At 60.0% G+C, this 13,667-nt stretch overlaps 1 protein-coding gene across 1 annotated transcript; it reads right to left on the bottom strand.

Annotated features, from left to right (window-relative positions):
• Positions 1-207: 207 nt before the first annotated feature.
• On the bottom strand, positions 208-12,222 carry PLPP2 (phospholipid phosphatase 2). The gene is made up of 6 exons (XM_039516068.1): positions 12,065-12,222; positions 3,725-3,876; positions 3,016-3,293; positions 2,769-2,826; positions 2,204-2,380; positions 208-1,307 (listed from the first exon to the last, which is right to left on the bottom strand). The coding sequence occupies exons 1-6, from the start codon at positions 12,114-12,116 to the stop codon at positions 1,173-1,175; spliced, it is 852 nt and encodes a 283-aa protein (XP_039372002.1). The 5' UTR covers positions 12,117-12,222; the 3' UTR covers positions 208-1,172.
• Between the last annotated feature and the right edge of the window lie 1,445 nt (positions 12,223-13,667).

Genomic DNA, 13,667 nt, shown 5'->3' with positions numbered 1-13,667 from the left:
GCTGGGGGGGAGGGTATCGATGTTAAGAACCCAAAACCCATTCCCACCGAAATGTTAAAAATCTATAATTTGAGGCAAACGTTTCTATTAATTTGGGGTTTCATAAAAATCCCCCGTTTTTGAAAAACAAAAACAAAAAACATTTAAACCCATGTATTTCGAGGCCACAAACATCTGTGGAGTAAAAGAATAGACCTGACACTGCCATTCTTTCAGGATGATCTAATTTAAAAATAAAAAAACACACTGAATACAAAAAACGCATCATCATGAAAATTTATGTAGTTTAAAAGGAGGCCCAAGTATCCTTGGTGCCAGAGGCAGCTGAGTGGTAGAGGCGAGGTTGTTAGCAGGAGCTGGACCAGGTAACGTGCTCTCTCAAAGGGCCAGAATCCGTGTCCATCTCCAGACTGCAATTTATTCCCTTTACCACAGAAGATTCCCCCCCTCTCCATCCCCCTCCCCCATTAAAGAATCAGCTGAGACGGCTGCAGAGAGAGTTTCCTATGGAGCATCCAGGGCACCTCACAAACTCAGGTGGCAGTTCACTCCGGCGCGGCGGGGTCAGGAGTGATGGGAGCGGACCCTCCCCAGGCATCGATCATTTGCATCGGCTGCCGAGTACTGGGAATATTTTAAGGTGACCAAGCTGCAGAGAAGAACTGGGGTTCAAATAGTTAGCCCAGCAATGTTCCGGTGGCATTGGCCTCCTGGTGGTGTCCCAGCGAGGATCTGGAGTCATCAACACGAATATAATTTGACGCTCTCGGCACCACACCACCTCAGGCTTCATACGGAGTTTACTCTTCGCTTCACAAGCAGTCCTACCCCTGTGCCTCTTCCACGCAGAGGGCTGGAAAGCCACCCTCGGAAGCACGAGACGCACCCACCCACTCATTGAGGGATCCAAGCCCCTGGAGTGGAGAGGCAGGAGGGCTGGTTACCGCACAGCGCTCCATATGAGCATTAAAAGTCTTGGCTTGGTTCCCCCTGGGGGGTCCCTCGGGTGCCGTGGCACCATGCAGTAAAAAGGAACTCATTAGCCGTGGAACCAATTAACAAGATAAGCTGCTCTTCCCGGTCGTCCCCCCCCAAAGCCCTGGCAGGCAGCCTGGTGGGGCCTGGGATTTGCCATCAGCAGTCCAGCAGCACGGCCCCCCAGCTCCCGCGGCTCAGGGAGCTCCCGGATAGCTGTAGTGGTTGCGATCGGGCTCACTCCTGGTCAGTGGTAAGCTGGGCTTGTGCTCCGGGTCCTTCTCACACTGCAGAGGCGGACGCTGCTTGAAGAAGTCAGAGACATAGCGGACCTGGGCAGGTAGGAAGAAAGAAGAGAAAAGAATGAGGCTTTAGGGGATAATTCCATCAAGGGATCATCTCTCAGTGGATCCAGCAGCCAGGCCAGGGCTCAGGGAGATCCTGTGTGGCGACGCCGGCCCAGAGGGGGCCACGGGGTCTGGCTGCATCCAGCAGCCTCCATAAAGTTTTGGTCTGAGTGACTTGCCCAAGGTCACGCAGCAAGTCAGTGGCAGAACTGGGAACAGAGCCCAGGAGTCCCGACTCCTTATGCTTGGGGACCGTGACGCCCTGCTCTGCTGCACGGGGCGAGGGAGGAGGAGGAGGGTGTGAAGCAATGTCACAGAGCATCCCAAACAGCTGCTGCTAGCTTAGCCCGATAGCTCCTCCTCGGCGGCCTCTGCTGGGGAGTCAAGCAGCACCCGAGACTCTGATCTGCGGCGAGCAGGAGTCAGAGCCCAGGGCAGGAATTCAGAGCTTGTGCTGCTGCTGGAGGTCACGACCCTGCTGAGACCGGGGATAATCCAACCCGGATGTTTAGGCCATTCCCGCTGACCCCGGGGCAATCGGCGGAGAGGGACACAACAGACCAGGTGCTAATGCGATGGCAGAGCGGGTGGGTCGCCTCCCTCAAGCATCAGGCACCTGCAGTTACCTGGATTTGGGCAGGGCCGATACAGAGGGAGGAGGCTGAATCGAGACGCCCCATTTCTGGGCTGGATGAGGTCAAAGCCACCATCCAGAGCAAAGCTGCCAGGCGTGCAAGATTGTGAGGATGGGGGGGTGGGCACAGGGCTGCAAGGGGGGGGGGGCGCTAGGATCCATCCGCCAGCAGGCGGTGCCCACGGCAGAGCCAGAGCCCACGGCGAGCCTGGAGGGAGGGGTGGGGATGCCCCCCCCATGCACTTACGATGAGGATGGCAATGAGCGCCCCCTGGAGGAGCCCCACCAGCACATCACTCCAGTGGTGCTTGTAGTCGGAGACCCGGGTGTAGCCCACGAAGATGGCGAAGGCGATCAGGAAGAACTGGATCGTGGGGCGCAGGAGCCGGGCCCATTTCCCGATCAGCCGGGCCTGGACGTACAGCTGGGGAGAGAGGGGACGGTCGGTCAGTCGCCCCGATGCCGCCCCCAGCCCAGTGCCGGCAGGGTCGCTTCACCCAGATGTTCCCGCCCCGGGCTCGCCCCGTGGACCACGCGCAGAGACCCAAAACCAAGTGGGGTCGCACGACGATGCTAGCGGGGGCACGGGTGGTGGTGGCCATACCGCTGGATTCTGCCCCCAGCAGGCAGGGGGGGACACTGCAGCTTAGCCTGGCAAAGGGATTAACCCAAGTTCACACAATCAGGGGCACAACTGGGAATAGAACCCAGGAGTCCTGACCCCCACCTCCCCTCGGCTCTACCCACTAGACCCCACTCCCCCCTTCCTCCGCTGTGACACAGCGCGTGCACACCCAGAGAGAGCTACTCACTGCCAGGAACACCATGCAGTACATCCCGAAGGAGGAGTGTCCGGAATAGAAGGATAACCTGGAAGAACAAAGACCGGGATCAGGATGAGAGACCCCACTCCCTCCATCCTGCTCTCAAAGAAGCCTCCCATGAGACCCCCCCCCACCCCACACAGTGGATATCAGTCTGGTGGGGCGTTTCTCAGGTTCTGGTCTGGTCTCAAGCTGCCCTCCCCCACCCCCACCCCCGTGAAGCCCCTCGTGTCACCTGGACTCGGTGATGTTCCTGGGGTCCCCCTGGCACACGTTCTCCAGCTGCTTGTAGACGGAGCAGTTCACCTTGGACCAGTCGGGCTTGCAGACCTCCAAGAAGTTGGGCCGGAGCCGGCCGATCATGTACTTGGCCAGGTCGGTCAGGGACTGGCTGACGGCCGCGCCGAAGAGGAACGTCCCCACTACCTTGTAGAGGGCGGCGAGGTAGTTGTTGTAGTTGGACTTGGAGTGGAGCTGCTCAGCGTACACCAGATAGGCCTCGCCCGCCGAGATCTGCGGAAGCCAAGGGAGAGCCAGTGAGCAGCCGCCCAGGAGGAGCCGGGGCCAGCTCTGCTCTCCAAGTCCTGGGCAGCAAGGACGGCAGAGCCAATCCCAGCCGGAGCGGCCAGGAGCACCGCTGTGGGGTGGTGGTGAAGGGAGCTGCTGGCTCTGGGGGAAGCTCCCAGCAGGGGACAGAGAGGCCCGGAGAGTTATCCCTGCCCTAGCCTCTCCCTGCAGGGAGCCGGCCACACGGGCAGATCGACGGGACCAGAGATGCCCTTTGAGCCCCGGCAGGGCTGGCTGGGCAGTGCGGGAGTCAGCTAAGGGATCTGCTGCCCAGATCAGCCAGGTCGTGGTGTTTTGGGATGGGGTGGAGCAAGGCCGTCTAAGAGGGTGCTCAGGAAGGGGGGGGGATGAAAGGGGGAGCCCCCCAGTTTCCTTACAATGAGGACGGTGCAGGTGATGGTGACTCCCGCCATCAGCCCGTGGGTGATGGTGTCTGGCCTGTCGGGGTAGCGGATGGAGACATCGTTGCAGTAGAATCCGCGCTCGTACGGAGAGTTCACCAGAGTGAGGATGACGAAGGGCAGGGAAGCTGAAGGCAGAGCAGGGAGGGGAGTCAGGGAGGTTCTCTCTGTAGGAGGGGGCACAGTCCCCCCCCCCAGGGGTATATCTCCCTTGCTCCCCTCCCTTCCCTCCGGAGAGCAGGGAGATACCCAGCAATGGGCTCCGTGTCCCGTCCTGGCTGGCACGGGTGGAACCACAGTCCCTTTTGCTGGTTCAGAGATTTGCTGGCTCCCGGCCCAGCCACCCCCCATTCACCCAGGCCTAGCTGAGCTCGGAGCGCCACAGACCAAACCCAGACAGCACCGGACCCAGCAGAGCTGCCACCGGCCTGGATCTGTGGTGGGATTTGGAGCGTCCTCACCCCTAGGTGGCCCGGTCCTGGTTGGAAGGAACCAGACATGGGGCCCATCACAATCTCTGTGAAAGGAGCTGGCGGTTCCCTGCTCAGTGGGCAGGTGCCCACGACACAGCCACTGGCATGAATGCTCCCCCGGTTCAGTCCTTACCTGTGTGCTGAGCCTGGGGGGCACCGGCAGAGGGCAGCACACGGGGGAAGGCTGCACCATCACTGCCCACATGGCACCTACTCTCCAGCTAGAGGGGGCTCTTGAATCCAGAGGGGACAAGGCAGCCCCTCTGGCTGGCACTAGAGTCTGCCCCACGCCCCCTCCCCCATGCCCGCACGCCACTCACGGAGGGGGGTAGCTGGGGTCTAATTCAATGCAGACGCGCCTCTGGGCTGGGGTAGATCCCAGGGAAGGATCCCAAACTATCCAGCACCTGGGCAAGTTCGGAGACAGGATCCCAGGCCAGATGGGCCGTCGGTCTGACCCAGCACAGCTGTTCTAACGGGTCTCTCTAGCCCTGGGTCGGGGTCACCGGCAGGATGGCCTGGATGGGCCCAATCACTCCCAGGCACCCACCTCCCCCCGGGAGGCCACGACCTCAGTCACAGCTGCCCTGATTCACAGGACTCTGCCTTCCAGGGATGCCAAGGCAACTGGCGGAGGAGCTGGCACCCCCTGGGCCCTCCCATCCGCTCCCTGGCTGCTGCCGATTAGCAGAGCCCCGTTATCAGGCCCTGGCAGCTGCGAGGCTGCTGTAAACACAACCACCTGCAGAGCGGAAATTGCAACTCGGCTGCAAGTAGCGTCTCTCCCATCTGCCGCTCGGCACTAGCCCCCCCCCTCCCCCCCGACGGGTCCGCGTGTCCCTCACCTGCGGCTCCGCATTCAGAAACCGCAGCAGAACCGGAGAGACCCACCAAGCCCGGGTCAGTGCGAAATTCAACAGCCATATTTAGGTAGGAAGGGTGGTCCTGGGACTAAGGCCCCAGCACTGGCACTCAGGAGATCTGGGTTCAGGCCCCAGCCCTGCCACAGATGCCCTGCGTGGCCCTGGGCAAGTCACTTTGGTTCTGCCTCAGTTTCCCCATCTATAAAAATCAGGGTCCTGCTTTTCTCCCAATCGTTACCTGTCTTGCCTCCTTAGATTGCAAGGTCTTTGGGGCAGGAGCTGTCTTCTACTCTGTGTACATACAGCACCTCGCACAATGGGGCCCTGATCTGCACTGGGGCCTTTAGGTGCTACTGGAGTAGACAGAAAGACATCGAACACCTGCCATTCTCCACATGCTCCACAGACAGTAGCTAATCCTCACAGCTCCCCCTGTGAATTTCTCCTCTTTACAGATGGGGAAACTGAGGCACAGAACAGGGAAGTGGCTGGCCCATGGTCACCCAGCCCTGTGTTTATACCACAGCCCCGACCACGTCCTAGCTGCACTGCGCAGGCCCAGTGCAGCCTATGTGCAGAGAGGGGGTGATATGCCGGGGGGGGGGAGCTTTACAGTAGTGCCTCGAGCCTCCAATCAGGAACGAGGCCCCCGTGTGCTCGGTGCTGCACACAGCAAAATGTGGCTTCTGCCCCAGAAAGCTTCTAATGTAACTTCCCAGAGTCACGCAGAGCCAAGAGTCACAGCCCCTTGCTCTAACCACCAGACTATACTGCCCCATGACCTACAATACTACAGGGGGTGGCAGCTCTTCCTCAACCCACCACTACAGCATCCAGTGGGACGAGGCATCCACGGGTCTCCAGCCCCCTCTCTGGGGAGTCGAGGCGATGACTAAGGACAGGCCGATGTCAGTGGGCCGGGCACAGAGCCCGAGGAGGTGGGGCCGGTGATTTCAAAACTCAGCCATCCCCAGGGCCAACCTGCTGCCAGCTTCCCTGGCGCCCAGGAGGCCTCGGAGAAACCTTCCTCTGCACCTTCCTCCGACACCATCTAGACCCACCCAGGCCGGGCTGACGAGAGGGGAGGACAATCATCCTAGGGCCTCTGACATGCAGGCAGCCTGGACTCAGGCTCCTCCATGCAGGGCCTAGTCTCTGGGGAACCCGCCCGCCCCAACCCCTCTCAATCAACAGAGCAGGTCGCCTGTATCTTTGCCTCCTTCAATCTTCCAGCGGCCCCCGTCCCTCTGTCTCCTGGCCACCGCCAGCCGAGCAGGGCAGTGACCCTCTCTCCTGGCCAGTCGACTTGTTTCTCTTCAGCCCAGTGCTTAGAAATGGGGTCCCAGACCCACCCCACTCCCTGGGCAGACAGCACATCCCTGGGGCCGCCCCCCGAAGACCCCGTCACCCTCCTACAGAGCCGCTCTTCCCAGGATTCGATTGCTCTTCACCACCGACAGGGAGAGGAGGCTCCCAGCCTCACTCTGTGCTCTTCCAAGCCAAAGGCAGACCACTTCCTCTGCCTGCAACGGCACCACGCCACCGGGGACCAGCCCCTGGGTCAGGAGGAAGGTAACGAGCCCCCCGCCTCTCTGTCCCCAAGCTGAGGCTCCACCCCACCCCGTCCCCTCAGCCAGCTGGCTCATTCACGTCAATTAAGATGGCAATTTTCAGCCCCAGAGGTTTTACCCAAAATAGCAGCCCCGGCGCCTGCGCTCGCCGGATGGATAAGTGGTCGTTAGTGTGACAGCTTGCAGCCTCTCAGCAATTACCTGTGGCTGCCGGAGTCTGGAGGGGGCTAAGGAATGTGTGCTAAGGAGCCCTGCTCTGCCTTAGAGATGGTGCCACGGTGAGTGCCCTGAGAGCCAGGGGGCAGCGCCAGTAACATCACTCAGCCCAATCCTGTCCCATGCTGTCTATCCCCTGCACGCCATCGCCCAGCTCAGACTGCACCCCACAGATCCGACCTGCTGCTCCCTGCATCGCCCCAAATCCCTTCCCTGCGGCAGAGCCGTTCCCCACGGAGATCATGCTCCGCGCTTGCTCCCCTCCGAGCAAGGCCGGGCGGATATTTACACAGTCTGCATCACAGGTACAAGGCCACCGCTCCCCCACCTTCCCGCGCACGACACGCCGCCCGTGCCAGCTCCCGGACGGAATTGGCAGCAGGGCAGGTCTCGTTCTGTGCCAGCTCCGGCGGAGCGGAGGCCTGGCAGTCAGTGCCAGGGTGGGGCAGGAAGAGATGGTCACCCCACCCAAACGGTCCGAACCCTGCCTGCTGCTGCCATTGGAACAACTCGCCAGGCTGCAGCAGGGCACGCGGACCGAGATACAACGGCCCTGGTGCGATGGAGCCGGGGCAGGGGCAGGACACGAGCCCAGCAGACGTGCTCCAGGGCTGGCTGGGACGCAGCAGTACTAGCCCTAGCCAGGCAGTCGTGGCTACACACATCTCCCTGCCTGGTACGCTGGGGGATCCCCCCCCCCCCGCCCCATGACTCCACAAGGGGCTTGAACCGCAGTCTCCAAACAGCTCCAGCCCTGCAGAAATGCCTGGGAGATGGGGCTCTCCTGCGCCCCCCTTTACTCTGCGGACGCCGTGCTTTGCCCCACAAGGGACGGCACTTTCCCAATGGTGACCCTATGGCAACACAGGGGAGGAAGCCAGCAGCGCTGGGAGGTAACCGGGAAAGGAAGGATTCAGCGACAGGACCGGACCAAGGGCAGTTTTCTGTTCGACGAGGCCTTGCATGTGCTGGAGCCCACCCAGCCCCACCCTCCACTGCGACAGGGTCCCACAGCCGCCTTCGCGGCCCTAAGTGCTGTTCTGGGAGCCAGGCACCCCGGTGCATTCCCACTTGTGGGAGTGGCGCCCCCTGGTGTCATGCTCCTATAGCCACACAGGCAACTTAACCCCTTGAGGATGCATCCCACCATCACCACCTTCTGTAACCGATCTAAGAGACGCTCTGGGAACTGGCATCTCTCCTCCGTGACCCCTGAGGGAAGCCAGCCAGGAGCTCAGTGTCTGCTGTCATCTAGGGGAGACTGCAGGGGCTGTGGCGAATGGGTTGGTTCTATCTGTGGGCACTGCCATGCACAGAGCCCAGTTAATAGAGCTGGTCAGATAAGGGGGGGAAGACGACAAAATTCCATTGCAGGGTGGTTTATAAGCACTTGGAAAGCAAGGAGATTTCTCTGTCCAAGCACAGATGGCAGAGCAACCATCAGCCACCTGGAGGCGGCAAGCTAGGCCTTGTCAGCACTAGGATTTCTGTCAGTGGTGCAGTGCAACCCCCTCGTGGAAACACAGTTTGCACCAGTATAGCTTACACTGGTTTAAGACAAGGATAAGTGGCTCTGGTGTAAGTAGCATCTTCACTAAAGGTTTCCACTGATGCACCTATGCTGGTGGCGGAGATCCCAGTGTAGACAAGGCCGCAGTATCCATCTGGTTTAACACTAGGGATCTGTCTATACTGGGGCGGGTGGCTCATTTGTGCTTTCACCAGTGCAATCCCCCAAAGTGGATGTGCTGCCCTGGTGCAAGATGGGGCTTGCACTAGTGAGATTTACCCTGGAAATTACCAGCATACATTGCACTTGTGCAAGCGCCATTTTGCACCAGGGCAGTCTCCACATTAGGGGCTTGCACTGGTGAAGTTACACCAGTGCAAATTACCCTAGTGTAGACAGGCTGCAGGCTCAGCCACACTCCTCTTCAGCTGCAGGACCCTTCCAGGCCACGGGACCCAGCACCAGGTGCATCCGAGGCAGAGCTGGGGAGCCGCAGGAGGCAAGAGGTTAAGCAGGTTTGTTTTACCGCATTGCAGAGGCTGCATTCTGATCGGCAGCCTCCCCTCGAGTCAGTTCTAATCCGCCCCAGGCCATGGGCCCTCAAGGGTTGGTGCAAGGCCAGCGCTGGAGGAAGGGGAACGGGTCAACTGGACAGAGAACGGACTTCAGGGGACTGGATGGCTCAGTTACTGAACAGGGAGCTTTTCCCATCTAGGCCTCTGGAGTTCAACTCCTCAACCAGGCTGGACGCCCATCCCACGGCTGTGGGGGTTTGGTGGAGAGGGGTTCTACCCAGCCCCCAGCAGGGCAGGCAATCCCACCGCCGAACCACCACCAGACAGTCATTCGCCTCCTGGTTAGCACTCCCGGCAGAGAATCCCAGCGCGCCGCTCCCGCCTCCAGCCCAGCCCAAGGCAGCCGGCAGTAATCTGCTTGTGCCGCGTCTGAACAGAGGATCCCAGCCCAACACCAACGCTTGAGCGCCAGCAAGCCAAGGTAACTGCGTGAGTAACCGAGGCCAGGGGCGCTGGGCTGCCTTAAAAGGGACGCAACTCCCAAGTTCCACCTTTAAAACAATTTCCATCCAGTCCATTGTTTCACAGGCCTCTGTGGGTAAACAGGCCACCTTTGTCTTCTCCCTGCTGCACAAAAGCAAAATATCAAGGAGGTGGGGAAAAGTCACCTCCACCTTTCTTGTGCAGCCTCCTGCCCAGGTGAAAAACTCACCCTGCTGGTTCCAGCAACATGCAAAATTCTCCCTTGCAACTTTCTCGGGCGGAAACAATGGCAAAGGGAAAAAAAAAAAAAACCACAAAAATAGCAACAGGCCTGTTGCTCCTTTCACACGCCCCAGCTGTACAGGGCTTCCAGGTGAAACGCAAACACAGCAGGCGTCTTAAAAATATACCCAAAGACGTTCATTTGCAGCTCAAATTAGGCACCAATTTTCCTCGCAGGATAATTTAATCCACAGCCACTAAAAATAAAAGAGCCACGCAAGAGCGAAACCTAAACAAAACCCGGAACCTCGGTTCCTTCCACCTGTGGTTTACACGGATCCCAGAGGAGGTCCAAGCTGAAATTAAGACCTGTGCCTTTATTTTAAGGGTATTTTAATTACGGGCTCGTAGGTGGCTATTTTAGAGGCAGCATTTGTCTGCTCAGGGAGCGAAGAGGGCATGGGAGGTAGCTAAAACCGGCTTGTGCACATTCAATATTTTTAACCCACTGGTTAACCCATTGCCCAATGGGGAAGTCAGCGCCAAGACCAGGCTGGTAGCAAAGAGACGTTACCACCATCCAATGGCCATTGGGTGACACGAGATTGGTGGGTCTCTATTCAGTTCTTCACAGGGTCTGGGTCACCAGAGGAGCTGCCAGGGAAGGTAGCTGATCCCTTTCCCTCCAGGGCCCGGCTGAGATGCACTGGCAGGGCAGCGTGCCAGTGCTGTAGCTGGTCTGAGGATAAGGTGTCTATGATCGAGCACCTTTCACCAGCACTGGATTCTCATGAGAGACCTGGGGGAAGATGCATGCACTGGGGGAAATGCCTCAAAACCCAGAGCGATGCCGCCCTATTCCAGACCCGGCTCTTGCTTGCATCCGCCAGCGTGCAAGTCACAGCGAGAAGGATACTAGCCAGTGGCCCACCATTCTGAGCCACAATGGGCTAGGGACACAGAGCAAGGCGGTTGGTTCAGCCAGGGCAAGCCGGCTCCTGGCAGCACTCAAAGGGGAGACTCTCCCACACCAATGCGCTGGCTGACGGTGCCAGCGTTACGCTGGGAAAGAGTGAGGGCAAAGGAGAAAGTCAACGGCTCTGCAGCTCCCCAGCTGCACGTCCCCCGCACCTCTCCTCGGAGACCCATTCTCACGCCCTTGGCAGGGCTGGGGAGGTTAGACAGGACCCCAGCGCCGATGCCATTTTGCCTCTCTGCATTGGCCGAGGCGCCGCTGTGGCCACAGCAGAAGTTTGGATGGGCCTGACTTTGTTGTTTACAGACAAAACGGCTCCCAGCTTTGCGCTAATTTAACCCAATATTTGCTGGCAAGTCAGCAGCTTGCAGTAGAAAACCACTTCCCTGGCTAACTCCCCCCCCCCCCCCCAAAGAACATGAGTTTAAAGACAGAATTTGTGGCTGGCATCTGCCTGAATCAAGGCCCGCACCTTTGGCCTTTCCCCTCCAGATGGGATTTCTTAAACGGCCCAGCTGTCCAGGATCCACAGCCCTCCCTCCCCACCCCCCAGCAAGTGCACAGAGGGCGAGCCAGAAACATACGCTGCCTGCTTTTCCCAGCACCGAAAACGCTCTCTGGGTGGCAGGGTGCCAACGCTGCCCACCTGTGCAACTGCTCCTTGCGGAGGCAAAGGCCAAAAGCCGTTCATTCTTATCGTCCCTTCCCTGCACAGTGGCTCCAGGCTGGCAGATCTGAGGGAAACCACTTCCTCATTGAGCCATAAATTCAGGACTGTGCCCTTATGAGCTGGCTAATGGCCTTTGGGAACAAAGGGTAACTGGGTGGCAGCTCAGGGTGCTCGCTTACCCAGCAAAGCGCCAGCTCACATCCTCCAACACAGCTGGCTTCCACCCCCCAGCACACCTGCCCCGCTGCAGGGGAGCTGCTTCCATTAGGGTCACCCCCCACATTAGGAGGGCAGCAGGGCTCCCTCCTGCAATGCAGGTTCACCCCCTGGGCATGGTGCAGCCCCCCTAGCCCCGGGGCAGCCCCAGGGAGTGACATGGGGTCACAGGGAAGAGGCTCTGCTCTGGGCAACCAGGGGCAAGTCCAGCCATAGGGGGTCGAAAGGAGAAGAGACACAAGCACATGAGGGGTTAACGGAGTCTCTCTTAACCAGCCCCCCCCTCACTTAACCTCCCATGCCAGCCCCACCGCCCCCCATCCCCGTCCCCATTCCACCCCCCCAACCCTGCACAGGCTGGAGCTGGGCCGGGAGGGGGAGCAGCTCGTTCCTCTCTCCGCTGGGGCTGGGCCCTGGCTCGGAAAGCTGCGGGCAATGCACAGCTGGAGCCGGGGGGGTTGGGGACCCGCTGCACAGCTGGCGCTGGGGAAGGGGGGGGCGCACAGCTGGTACCAGGACCGGACGGGGGTAGTTTCCCAACTGGCTCCGAACCGGGCAGCTGGCGCCAGGACCGGACGGGGGTGGGGGCTGGGGTCCTTACCGACCACCACGCAGAGCACATCGAGCACCACGAAGACTTTCCTGCGCTCCATGCTGGCTGCAGCTCCGCTCCCGGCCCCCCGTGCGCTGCCCTCCGCTCGGCCCCAGCCGGCTCACATGGCCCCCGGCAGCAGGAGAAGGGCGAGCGACCGACCGGCCGCCTGGCGAGGAGTTAAAGTCCGGGGCTCGGGGGGGCGGGGCCGGGGGCGGGCTGGGAGCGGACCGCCCTCCGCAGCCGCCTGCAGCCGCCAGGGGGCAGCACGGGGGGAGATGGGGGCAGGGAGCGATGGGGCAGGAGAGGGGAGGGGTTTATGGGGCAGGGATGAGAGGTGGGGGCTATAGGGTAGGAGATGGGGATGGGGAGAGGGGAGTTATGGGGCAGAGATGGGGGGGTTATAGGGTAGGAGATGGGGCAGGGAAAAATGGCACAGGAAAGGGGAGGGGGTTATGGGGCAGGGATAAGAGGTGGGAGTTATAGGGTAGGAGATGGGAGTAGGGAGCGATGGGGCAAGAGAGGAGAGGAATTTATGGGGCAGGGATGAGAGGTGGGGGTTATAGGGTAGGAGATGGGGATGAGGAGAAGGGAGTTATGGGGCAGGGATAAGAGGTGGGGGTTATGGGTTAGGAGATGGGGCAGGAGGTGATGGGAAAGGGGTTTATGGGGCAGCGATGAGAGGGGGGTTATAGGATAGGAGATGGGGTCAGGAGGTGATGGGGAGGGGGTTATGGGGCAGGGATGAGAGGTGGGGGCTATAGGGTAGGAGATGGGGATGGGGAGAGGGGAGTTATGGGGCAGGGATGAGGGGGGTTATAGGGTAGGAGATGGGGCAGGGAAAATGGCACAGGAGAGGGGAGGGGGCTATGGGGCAGGGATAAGAGGTGGGGGGTTATGAGGCAGGAGATGGGGAAGTGGGACTTATGATGTCGAAGATAGGGCAGGAGATGAGATGGGGGTTATGGGGTGGGGGTTGGGAGCAGGGGCTGATGGACTGTTGATGGGACCGAAGACAGGGCACAGGCATGTTATGAGGCTGGAGATGGGGGGCAGGGAGTGATGGGGCAGGAGATGAGGGGTAGGGGCTTTTAGGACTGGAGATAGGAGGTGGGGGGGTTATGGGGCAGAAGATGGGGGCAGGGGAAGGAGAGAAAGTTTCTGGTCACATGGGGAAGGAGAAAGCTTCCGAAGACCAGTTACCTAATGCTCCTGAGTCGTAATCCCAGCTCTGCTTTCTGAGTGTCGGGGCCCTGCTTAGCACCCGCTCCTTCCCTGCCGCCCATCACCGTGGTTCTAAATCCCTCCTCTCCTGATCTAGGCTGGCTCCCATTCCCACCTCCCCTGCTGTGCTGTGCGGGACACACCCCTGGCCCCTCACTCTGGTATCCTGCCCCCGAGAGTGCCCTGTACCTGCGGCAAAGCAAACTCTCCTGCCCCCTGGCCAGTTGTGCAAGGCTTGACCCCGGCAGGGAGGAACCAAACCAGCCAGGCAGGTAGTGGGGCCTTGAACCCGAGGCCAGGAGAGACACAACCTCCATTGCGCCAAAGAAAGGGAACTGTTTGTTTAAACTTTCCCGTCCCTGCCAGGGCCTGCGAAAGCGAGGACGAG

This window comes from Mauremys reevesii, linkage group 26 (genome assembly GCF_016161935.1).
Source record: "Mauremys reevesii isolate NIE-2019 linkage group 26, ASM1616193v1, whole genome shotgun sequence".
NCBI lineage: Eukaryota > Metazoa > Chordata > Testudines > Geoemydidae > Mauremys > Mauremys reevesii.
The sequence above is the reverse complement of the archived record's forward strand: the minus strand, read 5'-3'. Positions and strand labels throughout refer to the sequence as shown.

Coding starts and splice junctions, on each gene's coding strand:
- PLPP2 (XM_039516068.1), bottom strand. CDS start 12,116: ATGGAGCGCAGGAAAGTCTTCGTGGTGCTCGATGTGCTCTGCGTGGTG. Junction 2,827..3,015: donor AGGAACATCACCGAGTCCAG/GTGACACGAGGG, acceptor TTGTTCTTCCAG/GTTATCCTTCTATTCCGGAC. Junction 1,308..2,203: donor CGCTCATTGCCATCCTCATC/GTAAGTGCATGG, acceptor CTACCTGCCCAG/GTCCGCTATGTCTCTGACTT.